This window comes from Chrysochloris asiatica, unplaced genomic scaffold (genome assembly GCF_000296735.1).
Source record: "Chrysochloris asiatica unplaced genomic scaffold, ChrAsi1.0 scaffold00034, whole genome shotgun sequence".
In the NCBI taxonomy this organism is placed as follows: Eukaryota; Metazoa; Chordata; class Mammalia; order Afrosoricida; family Chrysochloridae; genus Chrysochloris; species Chrysochloris asiatica.
This window is the reverse complement of record NW_006408552.1, coordinates 23,527,328-23,547,200: the sequence shown is the minus strand read 5'-3', so window position 1 is coordinate 23,547,200 and position 19,873 is coordinate 23,527,328. Positions and strand designations below refer to the sequence as shown.

The 19,873-nt window shown below is 47.2% G+C and overlaps 1 protein-coding gene across 1 annotated transcript in view; it reads right to left on the bottom strand.

Annotated features, from left to right (window-relative positions):
• Positions 1 to 19,873, bottom strand: part of KIAA0556 (KIAA0556 ortholog) — a 255,125-nt gene that overhangs the window by 184,962 nt on the left and 50,290 nt on the right. Inside the window, exons 2-5 of the mRNA XM_006859897.1 lie at positions 19,589 to 19,653; positions 13,377 to 13,453; positions 4,523 to 4,692; positions 2,828 to 2,925 (exon numbers count right to left, since the gene is read on the bottom strand). Of these exons, the coding sequence (XP_006859959.1) occupies positions 2,828 to 2,925; positions 4,523 to 4,692; positions 13,377 to 13,453; positions 19,589 to 19,653 (410 nt within the window). The remainder of the gene's footprint in view (positions 1 to 2,827; positions 2,926 to 4,522; positions 4,693 to 13,376; positions 13,454 to 19,588; positions 19,654 to 19,873) is intronic.

Sequence of the window (19,873 nt, the reverse complement as noted above, 5' to 3'; positions counted from 1 at the left end):
GGCAGGCTTGCAGGGTATACCCTTTGGTTGATTGATAACGCATGGAGGGGATTATAACTATGGCAATGAAACAATATACGATAGGATGAATATAAAGCTAACGTTCTCTCATGTAAACTATAACATAATTCACAATGAAACATTTTTTTAAAAACAGATTATATATTCCTGAGTGTTTTTGTGTATATCCTCCCTACTCCACACCAAAAAAACACCCAAAACAAAACCAGACGGAATAGAAGCAAATACTGTTGAATAGGTGATGCATGGAAGGGATTGTAGTCATTGCAATGAAATGATGAGTGTAAAACCAATGTTCTCCCATGTAAAGTATCACTCAATTCACAATAAAAACTTAAAAAAAAAACAAGCAGAAAAATTTACAGTAGCTCTCAAGTCTTGAAAAGTATCCTCTATTCTCTAAGACCACGTATTTGGGGCAAATTTGACTCACAGCGTTCTAGTTTGTAACGTTTGGACTCTACTGGTCAGACGTCCCTATGTCTGAAAACATCTCCGATGTCAGCAGTCCCCATAGCTTCGCAGGAGTCTTCACAGGGAGGAGCTGAGCTTTACTTGATTTTTTTCTGGTTTTAATTCCAGAGCCTAGTGCAGTGCCTGGCCCACTGTGGTGTGGTGGTGGTAAGTGCTATCGAGTCGGTTTCAACTCATAACTACGCTATAGAGATAGGGTTTCTGAGGAGTGGCCGGGGGGTTTGAACTGCCAACCAGTCCAGTGCCTATCCCACAGCACAGTGTCAGGGACTGCACTGTGTTAGTGTTGTTGTTGTGAAGTGCCGTTGTGTTGGTTCTCATCCACAGCTACCCTGTATAGGGTTTCCGAGGAGCTGCTGATGAGCTTGAACCACCGACCTTGCAGTTCAAATGGAATTTGCAGTCTGACACATTAACCCACAGCGCCACACCAGGACTCCAGGGACTACACCGTGGGAGCCACCAAATGCTTGTTAAATGAATGGATGATTTCGTTCACAGGATGGAGTCAATCATCCCTTCACTCACTAGCCACAACTGGCTTGCCCCACTCTTCACTCACTGTAATTTGTCTGTATTTATGGGGGATGATCCTGAGAACCCACCCACCTCTCCTCTGTATTTGAGAGAGTCTGAAAACCACACACCACACCCCAGGCTCCCTTACAGCTCAGGCTCTGGGTACAACTAGCTTCGTAGGCGGCAGAGTGAGGTCAAGATAGTGGGGTCCCGTGTGGCTGAGTCTGTGGTAGGCACCGTCGTGGAGGCAGGGGCATGGTCAGGGCCCTTGTTCGTCATGTGGATCTGTTGGGCCCGGGAGGACCCTGAGGCCTACAGCTTCTAATACCTAGATTATAGCTCAGGGATGTGTCCCTGGTCCTGATCCCCTGCCCTCCCAACTGTGTCCAGGGGAGTAACTTTCCTGGCCAGCCAGTACTAGGAAGCTTCCTGGCTCCCAGCTCAGCACCCACCCCTCATGCCAACCCAAATGATTGTAAAAGCACTAGCTTTCCTGTCTTAAATTCCTTTCTGCTCTGGACACAGACTGACCCATGACGGTAGTGCAGAAGGGCAGCTAAGGCTCTAATGGCATCAGGAAGCCGGGAAATTAGTAATGATTAGGTCCTGTGAAGTGTGGGGCTACAAGGAGAGGCAGGAGGGATGCTGATTAATCTTAAGCCAATTCTTATAAACTGTGCAGACTCTGGGGCCAGCCATTAAGTCACAGCCTAAGACACAAACATGGCCCTGATAACAGAAGGCATTCAAAGCCACAGGAAGGACAGTCTGGAGCAGGGAAAGGCCTCATTAAAGAGAAATTAGTATTCACTGCTAACCAAAAAGGGTGGCCTCCAGACTGCAGTCCTGTTCCTCTGTCCCAGAGGACGTGGTGGGAGTTAGTTGGCATAACCATTGTCCCCATCTCATCTCAGACCTACAAATGTCCCTTTGGGATGTGGAAATAGCAGTGGCAATGCATAGACTCATGTGCCCATGGTTCAGAGCCCAACCCTTAGTTGCTACGTGACCCTGAGCAAGTTGCCTTACCTCTCTGGGCCTCTAGTTTTTCAGCAGCACAATGAGGACACTTATTGTCCTACAGGCTGACCGCAAAGCTGGACCAATGAAGTATATGAAAGTATGGCAGAGACCGACACAGTCAGTACATGTGTAATCCAGCGGCGCCGCCAGACCTTGGTGAAGCAAGTGCTTAAACCCGCCTCACACCTCTTGGCAAAATCATAGGGGGCAGGGCCCTGGGCCGCCAGATTTTAAATGCTCCGAGGTGGTCAGATGTGGGGCAAGAACCTAGAGGCAACAATTCTGGGCCTGAGTCTTAATTCTGCCATTTCTTAGCTCTTGAACTTGGAAAGCTCACTTGACTTTTCTGAGCATCTTGTTTCCTCAGTCCCTTAAAGGAAGGACAGCACCGGTATGTGTCCTGTGGGTCTGCTGTCAGGCCAAAGAGTGGTGACACCAGAGGGCTCAGCCCATACCTGGCCCCTACTAGGCCCTCAAAATGTAAGCTGCCAACCTCACAACATCAGCAGCAACCCAAACTGGTGACTCAGCACTCTGGGGCAGGACACTGTCTTTGCCAACAGCATCCTGGCATCTAAGACAATGGCAGGCATACAGTAGGTGCTCCATAAACAACTGAGTCATCATGATAGAACCATGGTCTGTCTGGCTGCTCCATGCCGCACCCAGAGGGAGGGCCGGGCAAAGACTCACACACACAGGATGGCCAGACCCGCCTGCTGCCCACAGGGATTTTAAACATTCTCATTATGTTTCTTTCACACCCTGGTTCTGCCCTGACCTTCCTGACCTGGTGCCATCCGCGGCGCTGGACTTTGCTGGGGGCCGTCCTGGAGCCACGTCTTAAGGCTTCTTCAGCTTCTTTAAACAGGGCCCTTCGTCCATAATCTGCACCAGAGACAAGGGAAGGAGACAAGTCACAATGATGGATAATTTTATAACGTGCATCTAAAACACATGTTAGTGAGGCCCATGGCTGTGCCTGATCATGCTCAGTGCAGCAGCAAGACATTAGAAAACAAGCCAGATGCCCAGCAAAACTGGATGGTTTACTAAATTACAGCACACCCATGCCATGGAACAAGACGTACGATGATGTATGGATAAATCGGGCACATCTACATATATAAGGAATGACCTCCAAAATATGCAAGTAAGGTATACAACAGTGTTACCATTTGTATAAAGAGGGGAAAAGCAGTGAGTAGATATGTTTGTTAAATGACTGAGTGAATGTACTGAAGTGGCCCAGGAAAGGCCCGATTCTCCTAACTAGCAGCAGGTTAGCCCAGCTTCTTCCACTGGGAAAGCTAAGAGAGCCAACTGGTTTCCCTCTTTGCCCTGGGGACTAGGAAGCTCACACTAATTCCAAGCTTCACTTGCCGTTGGTTCTCTTCTTAGGGGAAGGTTTTGGGATATCACTTTTTCCTTTTATCCTCTTGCTGGTGTTATGTTGTTTGTTTGTCTTTTACTATGTGTGCGTGAATTCATGGCTTGGGATTTTGTGGTACCTGTGAGGCAACGAATTACATCAACACAAATCAAGATTAGTGCTGTACCAGGCACACTACATTTCTTATGTCATTTGGCAGGCCCATTTTATAGAAGAAAAAACTGAGAGTCAGAGGGATTCCAATTGCTTGAGGTCTCAAAGTGGAAAATGACAGAACAGGGTTCAAACCTAGCTCTACCACATTCTAAATCTGTTCCTTCTCAGACACACTGGCCTCCCACAGGGTCTTCCCCACAGTAACCTGTCCAAGCTGGAAGCAAACTTCAAGTCCTTGCCATCTCATGCATTCAACCACCAATCGTTTTTGGTGCCTACATTGGCCCAGACACCGGGCTAGGTTATTTTCTATTATACTTCACCAGTGCTCTGTGCTTCTGTCATATTGTTGTTGTTGTTAAGTGCCATCGAGTCGGTTCCGACCCATAGCGACCCTGTACAGAGTTTCCAAGGAGCAGCTGGTGAGCTTGAACCGGCGACCTTGTGGTTCAAACAGACTTTGCAGTCCAGCGCATTAGCCCACAGTGCCACACCTGGCTTTTGTCAAAGATCACACAAAATCTGTTTAAAGTATTCATGGTCTGGCTTAACTAAATACAGAAATGAGCATGAAGCCAGCTGCCACACAGGGGTTAGGTCCTAAAGCTGACACATAGAAAGGGAAAATCAGATCAATTACTGGCACTTGAAATGTAGGAAATGTACAAGCCAGGCCCTTACTGTCCTAGCCATCCCTGCCCTGTGGTAGTACTGGAGGTCAAGTCTCCTTGAAGGATCTGGAAACAGGATTTTCCTCTTTTTCTGGCCAGGCAGATGTTACGCTCAGACTCTTGTGATCTACGGCATTTCCACTGGATGATTTTTGGTCTTTCTTCCTTGTCAGTCTTAATCTGGAAGCGTCCCTGAAGCCTGTTCAGCATCCTAGCAACACTCAAGTGTATGGTGAACTTACATGCGTTATCAGTGGACACTCACCGTGAGTCTCCTCCGCATGTGAGGCACTCCTGGAGAAGTCAGAGTGGATGGCTTTGCGTGGCGACGTCTTCAGCTCAGAATTGGCCCCGTTGACGTACACAGAGAAGCCCTGCTCCAAGTGTTCCAGCCTCAACTGCACAGGGTCCTTGCTTTTCAAATGCTTTAATATCCTGGAAGAGAAAAGAATGCTTTGCTTGCTCCTCATCACAGGAGAGTCCGGGTAGCTGGCACAGCACTCAATCACCTGCCACCCCAATGGGTCCAGCTGTGCATCTACAAAAAACCTCTTGGAGCTGGGGTTGCAGCCCATGTTAGCAGACGTGCACACACATGTGCTTGCCCTGCCACACAGCCTGGGTTTTCTGAGATGACCCCAATATCATGTGACTCCTTTGTGGGGATGAAAAACAAGCCCACTGCCCACAAGCTGACCCTATTAATAGTCAGCGTTGCCCTGACTATAAATCTTTAGCAGAGCAGACAGTCTCATTTTCCTCCCACGGAGCCACTGGTGGGTTTGAATCGCAGACCTGGAGAGATTAGCAGTCCAAATGACAAAGAGGCACTTCATTCAAAACATGGTCTAGAGTCTACATCTTTGTGAGAGAGATTTCATGTAAACATCTACAAGTCAGAAAACAACATTTGGCAAACCAGGCTCATGGATTTTTGTGTCAGAAAAGAAGTACAAGTAATCTCCTCAAACACTCAAGTTGGATCTCAAAGGACAAACTTTTTTATTCTGATGCAGTTTAAAAATAGGATGGGGGCTTCAAAAGTTCACAGAAAAATTCCATTATCTTCCCATTCCGTTTTTCCATGAACTATTGGAAGACCTCTTGTACACCAAGGTTTAAGATGACGCTGTGATGATCCTTGCCCTTGGGCTGAAAGGGACCTGGTGTGAGCGTGGCTTGGTCTCTTGCTCTGAATTCATGGACGCCTCCCCCTCATGCCTCCATCTTGGGTCAACCCCCTCCTGACACAGCACTGCCATGCACAGAGCCCCGCGGTCTCTACAGCCCACTCTAGAACTGCCTCCAATTGACATCTAATCCCTCAGTCTCCTGCAGACCCCCTTATGCACCCCCACTTCCTCTGGGTTTTCAACCACATGAGAAAACACAACAAGCAACATTGGGACATGTAATTAAACACTGACCACATCACAAAATTTTAATAATTTAAAAACTGGTAAGTGCCATCGAGCCAGTTCTGACTCATAGTGATTCTTGTATAGGGTTTCCAAGGAGCAGCTGGTGGGTTTGAACTGCCGACCCTGTGGTTCACAGTCTAATGCTGATCGTACAAGCAGTAGTCATCTCATGAAGGTGCAGTTCAAGCCCACCAGCTGCACCACAGAAGAAAGATGAGGCTCTCTGCTCCTGCAAAGATTTACAGCCTCAGAAACCCTATATAAGGTCTTGAAGAGTCTAAGATGGCACTTAATGCCAAGACAATGTGCCAAACTCTCCTCTAACTACACAGATTAAGAGCGCAATCTTCACTGTCCTGTGAGGTAATTACATTTCTTATCCTCATTTAAAAGATGGGGAAACTAAAGCACAGAGAGGTTAAGTGACTTGTAGCAGGTCCAGGGAGTCTGACCTAAGTTTTCAGTACACTATACAGGACATAATTTGTAAAGTTAGCAAGATGATGTCGGCACAGTAACCTCAGACATTGCTGGGACTCACACAGCGTCTTCTCAGAAGGAACATGAAAATACAGAAAATGCCACCTGCTTGGTCTCTGCCCAGTAAAAACATTCTGGCAAACTGCTCCTGAACACAAACTCGAGGCAAGAAGATGTTCAGCCTTCAGCTATGGCAAAACTTTAAAGTACCCGAAATATCCAATACTGGGGAAGCGGATGCTGAAATAGCATGCAGCTGTCATCAGTGTGAAGATTCTCTCAAAACTTGGAGGGAGAGAGGTCAGGCTGAATAAAAACAGTACAGACCAAAAACCTGATGGCGGCCGGGGAAGACACGGAGGAGTGCAAGTGTTACAGGCAACAGAATCTAGAGCTGCATAGTCCTGCAGTAACAGTGGTCTCTGAGCAGGTGCACCCAGAGACAACCAGGCTGAACAGGTCTGGGAGGGAGAGCGGGAGTCTACCCACCAATATATGTAGGTTTGGGTATTTACCTTTGCTGCAACTCTGAATGTCATAGAGCATACAGGAAGCAAAGTTGTGAAACGTCTTATACATAACAAAACCTCCCGAGGGGACAAGTCATGAGGCCTGGGGGCTCAGGGGACAGACACCAACTGGCATAATATGGTCCACAAAGACAATGTTGTGCATCCTACTTCAGTGAATAGCGACTGCAGTCTTAAAAGCATGAGAATGACCATCTAAGATACAACTATTGGTCTCTCCTTGTCTGGAGGACAGAAGAGTGATGAGAACGAAAGACATGTGGACCACATGAACATCAGTCTCCACGACCCCTGGACCAGAAGAACTAGATCTGCCTGGCTACCACTACCAACTGCTTGGAAAGTGATTACTCCCACTGGGTTTTTGTTACTCTTAAGTACTGTCGAATCGGTTCCCACTCACAGCATATCTATGGATAGAGTGGGAGAAAAATGTGGGACAAACTGAAAATCAAAACAAACAAACAAACAAACAAAAAACTATTGTTACTGGTGAGAGACTGCAATGTTCACAACAAGACTATGGCCCTTGATCACCCTTCAGGTCTGGAACTGAACTCACCCCATGGCTCAATTTTCAGCCAAACAATGTTGTTAAGTGTCATCAAGTTGGTTCTGACTCATAGCAACCCTGAATAGAATTTCTGAGGTGCCACTCGTGGGTTTGAACTATTGACCTTGCAGTTAGCAGTCCAGTGCACATCCTACAGTATCACACCAGGACTCCAGGGGAACAAGAATACTATGGAGATACACAAATCTTAGATTAATAAAACGGGCAAGGTTTGGAGGTTTAGGATAGGAGGAGGAATGAAAAAGAGGAAACAGTGGGAGGGAGGAAGTGGGATAAGTGATGTAACATTGTGGGGATTACAATCAATGAAATGAAACAAAATGTGTCTGAAATGTTGACTGGGAAACAGATAATAATACAAATTGCCTGAGCTGGAACTTGAAATTCTGACTTGGTTGATCAAAGATATCTGAATTTTTACTACCCTCCTGCCCCCTCTGAAGAAGTCCTGACCGTAGGGAGTAATGAGTTGGGCTGTTAACAATGTCAGCAGTTCGAGTCCACCAGCTACTATGTGGAGAACTATGAGACTTTCGGCTCCTGTAAAGCTTTACAGCCTTGAAACCCTCTACGGGGGCCAATGGAAGTCCGAACCCAGTGGACAGCATACAGCCAGTTCCCTCCAATTAGATTCTGAAACTAGCTAGCTTAATTGGAGAAGTCCTGCTCAATAAAGTTGCTCTCAAAAGAAAAAAAAAAAGTACATTATACGGTCAATGAGAAGTTGAAAAAAAAAAGTGGTGTGGACCCAGAGTGAATGTAGTAAATGTAAAAATTAAGTCAGTTGTTGCGTTAGGGTGGTGGCATGGTGGGGTCATTTCTCTGTTTAGTTTTTTAAATGTTTCTTTAGCTGCTGATACATCCGTCTTTTCAACAGTTGTGGCAGGAACATTTATTACACACTGCTTATCTCTTGCCAGCCTCTGGGGCCTGGGAGATACCTGATTGCTGAGCAACAGAAGGAAACAGAAGGAAAACACAAGTAACTAAGAGACAATCTCCAAACAGGGCAATGGCAGCACTTGCTGAAGCAAACAATCAAGAATGTTGTGGGCATCCACAGTCTCCCAAGGGGGCGGGGAGAACAGGGCTGGGAGGTCAGGGTGGAAGTCAGGCACCTCATCCCCCCAGGCAGAGTAACTGGCTCAACTTCCCTCCCAGAGACCACCCTGGGTCCTGATGCTATATTCGTGGTTACAGCATCCAGAGCCTGGGGCTGGCATGCCACATGGGCCTCTCTTTACACAGAATCACTTATGAAAATGTGGATTGATGAAACTGACAAATGAGGAGATAATTATTCAAACTGTGAAAGGAGCTGAGCACGCATCAGTAACATTCATGTGGCATCAAAGAAAGTGCTGGGGTTTTTAATTGATAGTCTATTTTGCATAAAAAGCCACACTTCAGTCTCTTGCCCTGCTTAATTTTCTCATAGTGCCTGTATTGCTGCCTGCGATCAGACTGTGAATTTGCATGTATATTTGTTTCTTCTCCCTCCTGGATCCCCTTTTTAAACAAGTGGCCTCCAGGAGCTTGAGGCCTAGCGGGTGAGGAGGGCACGGATGCCAATCTTAACACTCTCGGCCGCAGCCATCGGACGCGTGCGTACCACACGCATCGTTTCCATTTTGTCCCTATGGTGGCCTCTGGGGAAACTGCTGAGCTCTTGTGCATGGACAGGACACAGGAAAGTGAGGGGAAAGGCAAGGAGTGTCATAAAGGAATATAACAGGGACACCACACTCCTCTGGGGCACTGAAGCAGGGACACAGGGACAGGGGAGTGAGGAGGGCAGAGCTGAACACATAGGGCAGATGTGGACCGCTGCTGGGGCACGGGCCTAAGTGTGACTGGGCTTTTGGCAGACTGATTGTTGGTCTCTGCACAGTGTGGTTGCAGCTGTGTGACTCAGGACCAGCCACATGGCTCCTCTAAACCTGTTTTCCCATGTCTCAATGGAGGGGGTTCTATAAGGAACAGACATTCAGAGATTATCTGGATGTCAGCTTAGGGGAAAAACATTTTCAATATTGAAATAATTCTCATCTAAACCTTCAAGTAGCCTCAATTCCAGTTCCTGGGGCTCCAGATCCTGCATGCTTACTAACCACTCCTCCCATCTGTCTCCAACACCAAACTCACTCCCCAGGTTTGGAGTAAGGAGTGCTCAGAGGAAGGGGCAGCCCTGAAGGAGAGAGAGGCAGCAGGCAGTGATGGCACAGGGTGGCCCACAGGGCCTGGCATTTGTTCTCTTAGGTGTCACCTTAGCAGAGCAGAGATCTCAATGCCCATTCATGTCTTGAGTGGTATGGGGAGGACGTGCTTCATTTCCGCTTCAGTTCCAGAGATGCTGCTGCTGCAGTTTTCCCAGTTTCATGCCAGTAACTGTCCCTTTAACCCACGGCTTAGCTCGGGCGGTTGTAGTGAGGATGAGTCAGGGTGAAGATGGAAGCTCACTCTAGCCTGTCTGAGGACCCCAGTGGCTGCTGCTTCTGCTCTCAGCCTGGCTCTCTTCTCGGAGCACTGGGTTCACTCTTTCATGGGCATGTTTCCCTCAAGCGACCTTTTTCAAGGAACACATGATAACACCATCACTGGATTCTTGGTGAGCAAATCTGTGTTCACCCTCCACAATTCAATTCTCTGCTGTCATGTCTTCAGATAAAAGGGCCCTAATCTTTTCCGTCGTTTCTCACATCTCAGTCCTTCGATCATTCAGGTTGCTCTTTGGTGAGCCTCGTTGGGTGTGATTACATCTCTCCTGAAGTTAAGTGACCAAAATCACTAAGAATCTGCTTGAAGAGACATCATGATGCGTTTGTGCAGAGGGGAAACTAGACTGTCAGGCTTCCAGCGTCTTCTCACCGACAATTCATCCGAAGCAGACGAATCCTTCCAACCTTTTGACACAGTTGCAGGTGGTTCTGAGCTCACCCCACATTCTTATAGCAGTGTCTGCTATTACACCAGCACAAAGAGATAAGTAACACACAGTCTGTTTACTTAATGCTTGTTTGGTTGTAAGGGACAGAACCAAACAGATACGGTGGATAACTGTTCTTTCTGCCTGCCCAGCAAATCGCCCTCATCTTTTCCCGCAGGTTTCCTTTGAGAAACTGTTCCTCTCTTATTATGTGTGGTCTGTGTGGATCGGACGCTGACTCTCCAGGGCTGGCAAGGGTGGTCAGTCAAGACTCTGCCACCTCACCCGTCACAGTGGTTGACTGGTTCAGGGATGGAAGCCTCCTCAGCAAGTCTGTTGGGTTGTTCTCTTTGGGGTAGGATGTTAAGTGCGGGGCTTCCAGTGGCTGTCTTGCCCACCATAAAGGAATCTGTCTGACAATGAATTGAACATGGGAAAACAGAGCTGAGAGTTGAAGAAGGACTGGTTTAGGGGGCATGTCATCTAGATCCAGCTATGCCTGAAGCCACTACCACCCTCCCTGGATCTCTTAAAGACATGAGTCAGTAAGTTTCCTGGTTATGTAAGCCCTAGGACTTCTGTCCCTTACAACCAAACAAGTATTAAGTGAACAGACCGTGTGTTACTTATCTCTATGTGCTGGTGTAATGTCAGACACTCAGTGAAATGCTGCTCAATGAATCAAAGAATGTCACTCAGCATCTTTTAGGTGGCTCTCTCCTAGGAACTCACCCAAAGTTGGGGTTTTGTCTCCTGTGGTACCCACTGTAAAGCTCCATTTAGGGTTTTCTACCTACTTGTGCAGCTAGGTTTCCACGTAAACTGTGAATTACTCCCACAAAACCCCTCTCTAGTGAACTGAAGGCCACTGGTAACCCTGGCCGGTTTTTTTTCCTCTTGAAAGCTGATGACAGTGTCCAATAAAATGCAAACAAAGAGCAGCCCAGCTCTACCACTTCCTGGCTGCATGAATTCAGGCTCATCACCTCTTAGAGTAAGGGTAAGTACCCAACTACTCACCAAAAGGCTGACAGACAGGTAGAACACATCCAGAGGCACCTAGGAAGACAAGCCTGGCAATCCGCTTCTGAAAGACCACAGCCTTGAAACCTCTAAGGACCACATGGGGTCACCATGAGTCAAATGAAACTCTATGGCACCATGGGTGGTACCATCTCCTCAGCAGGCTCTAGAGGTGTAGATGGGTGGTGGTGTAGTCAGAGAGACAGAGTTATAGTGAAATTTCCAAGGGGGTGGTGGGCAGGGATACAAAACACCAGTAAACACCACTGGGGCTCAGTGAAATGGGTGTAGAACTTTGTGTACTATGCAGATCAAATTAAATAATGGAGAGAGGCACCGAACATCCAGCTGGCCCTCAGGAAAAAGCACCTTTAAGGTTCAGAGGCACGCACACTCTTGGTGGGTCTCTATTCCAAGATGTTTCTTTTCCATTCTGCCTCTCAATTCCCTGTGATCAAGCTGGCTCTCTCTGGGTATCCTCCCAAATTTTATGGCAACTCAGTTTTAATATACAGTTTCCATTGTCTTTGTGCTGAACCTTGTCTCATATCTACTATTGCTCACACACTTACAGATCCCCTGATTCCCCAATGAATGAAACCAATTTGCTCTTATGGAACGATGACAACCCCCTCCCAGGCAAGTCCCATGTAAATAACTACACCATCATCCAACCTGCCAGAGGCTGAATAAACACACGCTGCTCAGAGGCAGTGATGATGACAGAGACTCAGGTTGGGGTAACCAGTACATGCGTTGCGTTTCTGTCATCTGACATCGTCCCCAGGATGACACTGCGACAGAGTACAGAACAGGTGGGCACAAAAGACGTTCCTATGCCATTTCTGGTTGCTCCCAGCGAGCATATCCAGTTCAGAGGTTCTCCCCCAGGGGTGGTTCCAGCTCCCTAGTGGATGCTGTTGTCAGAGAGCCAGGAGTTGAGCGAGGGAGCTGGTGAGCTGGGAAACTAAACTCCTGCACCACACAATATGCCGCGGGTGCCTCTGTGGACAAACACCAGGAGTCTGCCAGTTATCCTGGAAGGGCTGAAGCCCCACATTCTCTTGCTTGGAAGATCTCAAGTCCACTCCCATAGCACAAAGGCAAGGTCTAAATTTGCACCCCACTTCCCAACCCCTCCTGCAGATCTGTTTTGTGGTATCTGAGCATTCTTAGGTTCCTTTTCATTTGAGTTAATTACCAACATTTTGGAGTCCTGGTGGGGCACTGCAGGATAATGCACTGGACCACAAGGTTGGTTTGAACCACATGGCCAGCAGTTCAAACCCTCCAACCGCTCCTTGGAAACCCTAAACAGGGTTGCTATGTGTCAGAACTGACTCGACAGCACTTAACAACTAACAACCACCAACATTTTAAAACTCAGGAGACATTAGAGCACAAATGCAGATTTTCAGTTTCTCTAGAAATCATGGACGATCTGGCCCATGTCCCCATACCACACCCACTGAATACGAGAGGACTAGGCCCCACTGTCCCCACTCAGACAGCTTCACTCACGTTTCACACTTACCTCGCCCCTGCTGGCACCTGAATTCGCAAGCCCAGCTTGATGCAAAGTTTTAGTGAACTGACAGCCCACTCCCTCGGTCTAGCAAACGCAGCCTCCTTCACACATCGGCTGTGCTGCCTTGACCTTGGTCAATAACACTGCATGCACTGCAAACACTTTCAAGAACCAGCACTCCAGAGTCAAAACCCATCCAACTGAACTATAAATGACATGATGACCAACTTCAAAGATGAATGGGAAATGACTCTACCACCGCACAACAAGGCAATGATGACAGGCTCAGATTTCAAAGCCTGGAAGATCACAGCCTGGGATATTCAGGTGATGAATGCACAGACTTTGCCCAATGCTAGCTTTTCACGACAACTCCACTACTCCTGGTACAGAGGTAGGAAGCAAGATGTGGTACTTACACATCCAACAGCTAGCTACAGTCCAATCAAAAGAAGCAATTAAATCAGTGAATGGGGAAACAGAAGTTGGGATTGCAAGTTATGTTCTAAGCCTTTGAGAGAGGAGGGTGACTGCATCCCATTCCTGTCTGAAACAGGATCTGCACACTGCTAATAAACCTAAACAGGGTTTTCATTTGGCTAATATTAAAGGCTGCCGCTGCGCGGCTTCATCTTACCGATTCCTCTGCTGAAGCAATATTAAATACTCATCATGTTTCTCATCAAAGTCTGTCACCATGTCCTTAGTGTAACCCTGAAAGGAAGAAACAGAGCAGTGTAATATTGGAATTCAGGAAAACACGGACTACGAGCCGCCCAGCACAGCCACACAGGTGGCCAAGGGGGAGGCCCACCTTGACGAAGGCCCCACTCCCTGGGCGCATCACCAAGCAACTCAACACTCCTGTGGCTGCCTGCTGGCCCAGTGGGTCTGAACATACACAATTTTAATTATCTTCAGCAGGAGGAGATCGGTTCCCCAGCACTGCCAGTTATTCCTGCTGTACCCTATCACAGGACTGAGGTTCTGCTTTTTCTACACTTACTATTTCAATCGCCATAAGCAAATGCAATCAAGCCAGTTGTTTGCAAGGGAATCTCATGTGTACCTTGTTATCCAGAGAAAAGCACATACAGCCCTGAGAAAGAAGGTCCCTTGGAATGGGCATTTGTTGTTTTGTACCTCCTCTTCTGGTAACATGACTCGGGACTTCCTTTGGACTTCATTCAGCCCCTCATCCAGTTCAATGACTTCTTTAGGTGCCCTTGAAAGTACCATTGTTCTCCTCTTGGGTCACTGACATGGCCTTGCCCATTAACATAATGCCGCTGAATTCAATTCCCAATGAAAAGTTAAAACAAAACAAACATAATGCCATTGTGCTTCACTGACCCAAGCTGGGTCCTGGAAAATCGCCCTGGACCATCTGCTGATACTTTTGGGAAACAGCTGATGGGGTGTAGGTCTAGAAGTACCTGAGAATGAAGTCAGTAGAGAAAAGAGCAGATCCAAGAGCTGGAGAGAGAGAGATTCTTAATGATACCTTTTGAATCCCTGAATCCAGACATGCCTGAAAACATATCTGGACATTTCAGTTATTACTTTAGCAGGTTCCGTTGAGTTTATGTCACTTGAAGCCAAAAGAATTTAAACTAATCAACTATAACCCACAATCACAGATAAACCCTATTATAATGATCTAGGCTGTTGCTGTTGTTAAGTGGCGTTGAGTCAGTTCCGACCCACAGCGACCTTGTATAGGGTTTCCTAAGAGCAGCTAGTGAGTTTGAACTGCCAACCTGCAGTTCAAACACTTTGCAGTCCAGGGCATTAACCCACAGTCCACACCAGGGACTCCTATTATGTTGGCTATGGAGGTATAACTAATGTACAAGAAACTATATATATTTGATGTAACATGAATATACTGGTAAAATCGCTATTATTATTATATATATATTCCTCTGAATTTTTGTTTGTAATATACATATTTATCACACACAGATTATTTTAAGCAAAAATAGGATCATACTATAAATAATGCTATGCAATTTATGTGTTTCTTAACTAACTCTGCCAAGGAATAGTTGAAAGCTACCATATAAACTTGGTACTAGTCACAAGTTGGTGAGTCCTGCTATGATGGTATAGGGTAAGCAACAGGCTGCTAAAACCACAAGGTCAGCGGCTCAAACCTACCACCCCTCTTCAGAAACCCTATTACAGGGTTGCTATGAGTCAGAACTGACTCGACAGCACTTTAACAGCAAACACAGTCACAAGTGGAAGTCCTGATATGGTGCTGTAGGGACAGCACAAGACTGCTCACTGCAAGGTCAGCAGTTCAAACCTACCAGCTGCTCCTCGGAAGCCCTATACAGGATCACTATGAGTCAGAACTGATTCCACGGTACTTCACAACAACAAGTCTAAGTTACAGCGAGTTACAGGAATTCGGTTTTAAATGGCAAGTAGGACATTTATAACAGAAATGCAATTGAAAGCCCTAATTAATGATCATTGTGACAGTTAAGGCTTTGTGTCAACTTGGCTGGGTCTGGATTCTCTGTGGTTTGGCAGTTAAGATGCTGTCATCTCCCATGATGACATCTAATAGAATGTAATCATAATATATGATGGAGGCTGGTATAATTTCCCTATGTGCTGTAAATCCTCACTTCTAGCATGGGCATGAGAGTCCTGGGGTGGCGCTCTAGGATCAGCACTAGACTGCTAACCACAAGGTCGGTGGTTCAAACCCACCAGCTGCTCCTTGGAAACCCTATACAGGGCTGCTATGAGTTGGAACCAGCTCACTGGTACTTAACATCAGCAACAACATGATGCTAATAAGGCCGGATGCAATTTGCAGGACCAGGTTGTGTCTTGAGTCAATCTCTTTTGAGATTTAAAAGACATGAAACAGGGCAAACAGAGCTCAGAGGGACCTACCACCAGACAGAAGAGCCGGGAGTGAAGTGTGCCCTTTAGACCTGGGCTCCCTGCCCTGTGAAGCTCCTGGATCTGGGGGAAGACTGATGCCAAGGCCCAGGGAGAGCTCCAAGGACTGCTGGGCCTGCAGGTGCTGACAGGAGACAAGGACCTTTCCTCAGAGCTGGTGCTCTGAAGTTGGGCTTCTAGTCTCCCAAACTGTGAGAGAATCGATTTCTGTTTGGTGAATTCGTCCATGTGTGGTATTTCTGTTATAGCAGCACTAGATATCTAAGGAGAAGTGAATATCACAGGAGAAGTGAATGAAAAGACCTCTATCCTTCTCTTGTGAACTCCTTGAAATCTGGCTTTAATGCCATCATTCTACCAGAACCGTACTCATCGTCATCCCTCCCAACCGCTCTAGGCCACTCCATCCTCCAAACCCTCTCCCTTTGGCTTTTCCGGCCCCTACAGCTCACTGCTCAGTCTCCGCTTACCCTCCCTCCTTTGCCCGCAATTGTGGGTAGTCAGCCTCTCCTTACCCTCCGATCTCCATTGCTCTATCGCCTCCTGTGTTCACGTCTCTCTCTGACCCTGAGGAACAGGGCCCAGAGAGTCGCTCCTGGCCCCTCTTTCCCTGCCTTTTCTCACAGGCCCCAGGCGGCTGCTGTCTGCTCACCTGTCTCTGCCACCCAGCTTCCCCTCCCATGATCCCCCTGCTCCCTCCACCCAGCTGGGACCAGGATGCAGGGCCCTACCTCTCTCCTCCTGATGTCTCTGAAACAAGCACAGAAAACCTCTGTGTTTCACTGGGGCTTTCCCACAGGCTGATCTGGCCCATCAAGGAAGTGAGCAGACATTATGAAATTATAAGGAGTCTTGGTGTGGCACTGTAGGCTAAGCACAGGACCACAAGGTCAGCGGTTCCAATTCACCAATCGCCCCTTGGAAATCCTATAGTGGATCACTATGGGTCAGAACTGACTTGACAGCACTTAACAACAACAACAGGTAAAAAAAAAAAAAAAAAAACCAGTGAAACCAGCACTTTATATCCCTGGCTTCCTGAGACACCCGTGGCGGTGACTCTGGCCTCCCTGGGATTGGACCTGCCTCCTCCTGAGCGTGTTATGAAGTACAGAGGACCTCAGGAAGGCTGCTGGCAGGACATCAGGTCTGGGGAGAACCTTGGTTCCTTCCAGAAGAACAGCATGTGAACTGTGGAGACAGTTTGCCAGGCACGTCCATATGCACGTTTCTGTGATGCCTAAGACTGCGACAATGGAAATGCCACAAATAAATTCATTTGCTTGCAGTTTAGGAAGCCAGAAACCCAGTTCCAGGGAAAGGCTTTCTCTCTGTCAGCTCCTTGTCTCCTTTCAACATCTGGAAGCCTGATGTTCTATGGGAAACTCCATGTGCCTTGGACTCAATCTTTCCCTGGGTCAATGAAAAGTTCAGTGCAGGGACCCTGGGATGCACACAATCCCAGGAGGCTCGTCTTTCTTGGGGACAGTTAAGTCCGCTTGTTCACTCATTGTTAGCTTCTGTCTTATAAGATCAAAAGTGGTGTTGGCTACACCCTATGGAAACTCCCTCTACACAGGATCAGGGCTGTGACCTGAGTAAAGGTGGTACATCCCACCTTAATCCCCTTACAACTGATTGGCTAATCACAACATCATTCCATAACTGCCAAAGCACTGAGAATCAACTGCCTGGCCCAGCTGACTGACACATATCTTGAGGGAACACAATTCAATCCATGACAATGTGATTCTCCTCTGGTCTTCACAGCTGCTCTGGAAGTGGTTATCATTACTCCATTTAAGATACATGGAAACATATTCCATGCATCTTCCTGTTCCACGGCTCCTGTCCCATGGTAATTGACATAGCTATTTGTAAATAACAAAATGACCACCGACATACTAGGGTATGAAATGAAGCATTCAATAACATTTTTAGATGATCTATGAGAACCCAAAGTTATCTTAGCTTGTGGTGGACTGCCCTGGCCTTCCTCCTTGAACCTTCTCTCTGCCAGGAAGGAGATGGTTTGCGTCAGACACACTAGTGGGCTTCCCAAAGTTCTTGGAAAAATTGAATGATAAGATAATGGAATGTTCCATGAACATTTGGAAGTCCCTCCTATTGTTGTTGTTAAGTACTGTTTAGTCGAGTTCCAACTCATAACAACTCTGTATACCGTTTCCAAGGAGCAGCTGGTGAGTTTGAACAGCCGACCCTACGGTTCAAACTGACCTTGAGGTTGGATGCTTATCCTAGGGTGCCACATTTTCCATGGATTTTTTTTGAAGTCCTTCCTATAGCCATTTGAGTTTCTTGTCCATTATTAACACCTGCCAGGTGATTCTCAAACACTAACATGGACACATATCTCCTGGAGATTCTGATTCAATTGGCCTGGGGAGGGTCCAGGAGTCTACATTTCTAACAAGCTCCCAGGCACTGCCCAGGGAACACACACTTGAGTAGCAAGACCCTATTCCTCACTACTCATTGTACTCCCACCTCCACCTCCCACCTTTCTGCATTTGGGCTGGAGCGAACCTATGCTCTCGAGTCTCCTCCTGGGTCCAGGCTTCTCCATGTGTAAAATGAGGATGATAGTGACATCCTCTGGTTGGATCTTTCTTTGGAACACAGAGTCTAAATGTGAACTGGCTGCAGCTACATGTGGAAAGGACTTAGCCCAGAACCTGGAACTGTGTACAAAACTTCACCAAAACCAGAGTTACACTGACATGTAATTACTCCATTACTAAACAGCACTATCCCGGCCCCCTACTCCCTAGGTTTAGGACGACCCGAATACTTTAAATCACAGCGTCTCCTTTCGAGAAACCCACTCCAATCCCACTCCAGTCTCTCCCCAAGACCCAGCTCAATTCCCTACATCTCCCTTGACATTCTCACCCCCATTCACTTCAGCTCATTCTGAAACCCTGCAATTAGTATTAAATTATATACAATACAGTATGAAATAGTATATAATTAAGTGCTAAGTTGTTAGCATTAACTATACATATAGCTCACTAATTATTTGGGGATTTGGAGACCTTTGGGTGAGCCCAGATTTCTTCTACTTATTTCTCTGGGCCTCAGTTTCCTGGTCTGTAAAAAGGGAGTAACAATAAATCCTACTTCACAGGCCTGTTGTAAGGATTAACTAGGATAAAAGTGAAAGTGAACTGGGATCCGTTGCTTTCTTGTTCTTGTTGACCCGCAGCCACATTATATTCCTTGGCCACAAAAACCACCAGTATTTTGGGCAGTACTGGGAAACAGAAGGAACATCATATGGGAGCTGGGAGCCCCAGGCTCCAGTCCACCTAGTGTTGTCAGGATAGTGGTTGAGGTTGAATAAGCACTTAGTATGGGGAGCTCTGGTAGCGTAGTGGTTACGAATCGGGCTGCGAACCTTAAGGTCAGCGGTTCGAAACTACCAGCTGCTCCGCGGGAGAAAGATGAGGCTTTCTACTCCCGTAAGGATTTACACCCTCGGAAACCCTGTACAGGGTCGCTATGGGTCGGACCCGACTCGACGGCACTTAACAACAACAACAACATCTATATCAGGTACTGTTCTGACCCCTAACTCAGTGCCTAACTTGAAGTTTACCCTCAGCCCCCAGACGTGACAGCAGTATCTCTGAGGTCAGCTTAGGACAAGAGGCATCCAAACAGAAGGAACGATGCATCCAAGACCCAAGGTGTGGTGAGATGGTGAACAGGTAGGAGACCCACCTTGACAAGCACATTACTTCTGCAGAGGTTTTACTTCCTCGTCTATAAAATGGAGGTTTTCAGACTTTTAAGACTTTCTGCAGAGGTGTAGAACACTGTGAATCATCTGGTTTGCCAGTCACTGTTTCCTCAATCCTTCAGTGAGTGTTCCCTGTGTGGCCTCTTTGCTGGATGCCGTCATACCCAGGTGTCCAGCAGGTTCCAGTAGCTGTACTCCACTGGGCAGTCAGCCCCACTCACGTTCGTTCCTGTAAATGGTGGGCCCTGTAGTGCAACGGCCCCAGCCAGAGGATCTCCCATTGTCCAGGGTCCCTAACCCTAATCCCAGGATGCCTAGGACAGCCAGGGATGGCCTGCAGGAGAATCTGGGAACATCACTGAACTGAACACGAATTGTGTGTGTGCACAAAAGTCTGTCTCTGGGGAGGAATCCCATAGCTTTCATCCAGATACCAAAGGTGTATGGCA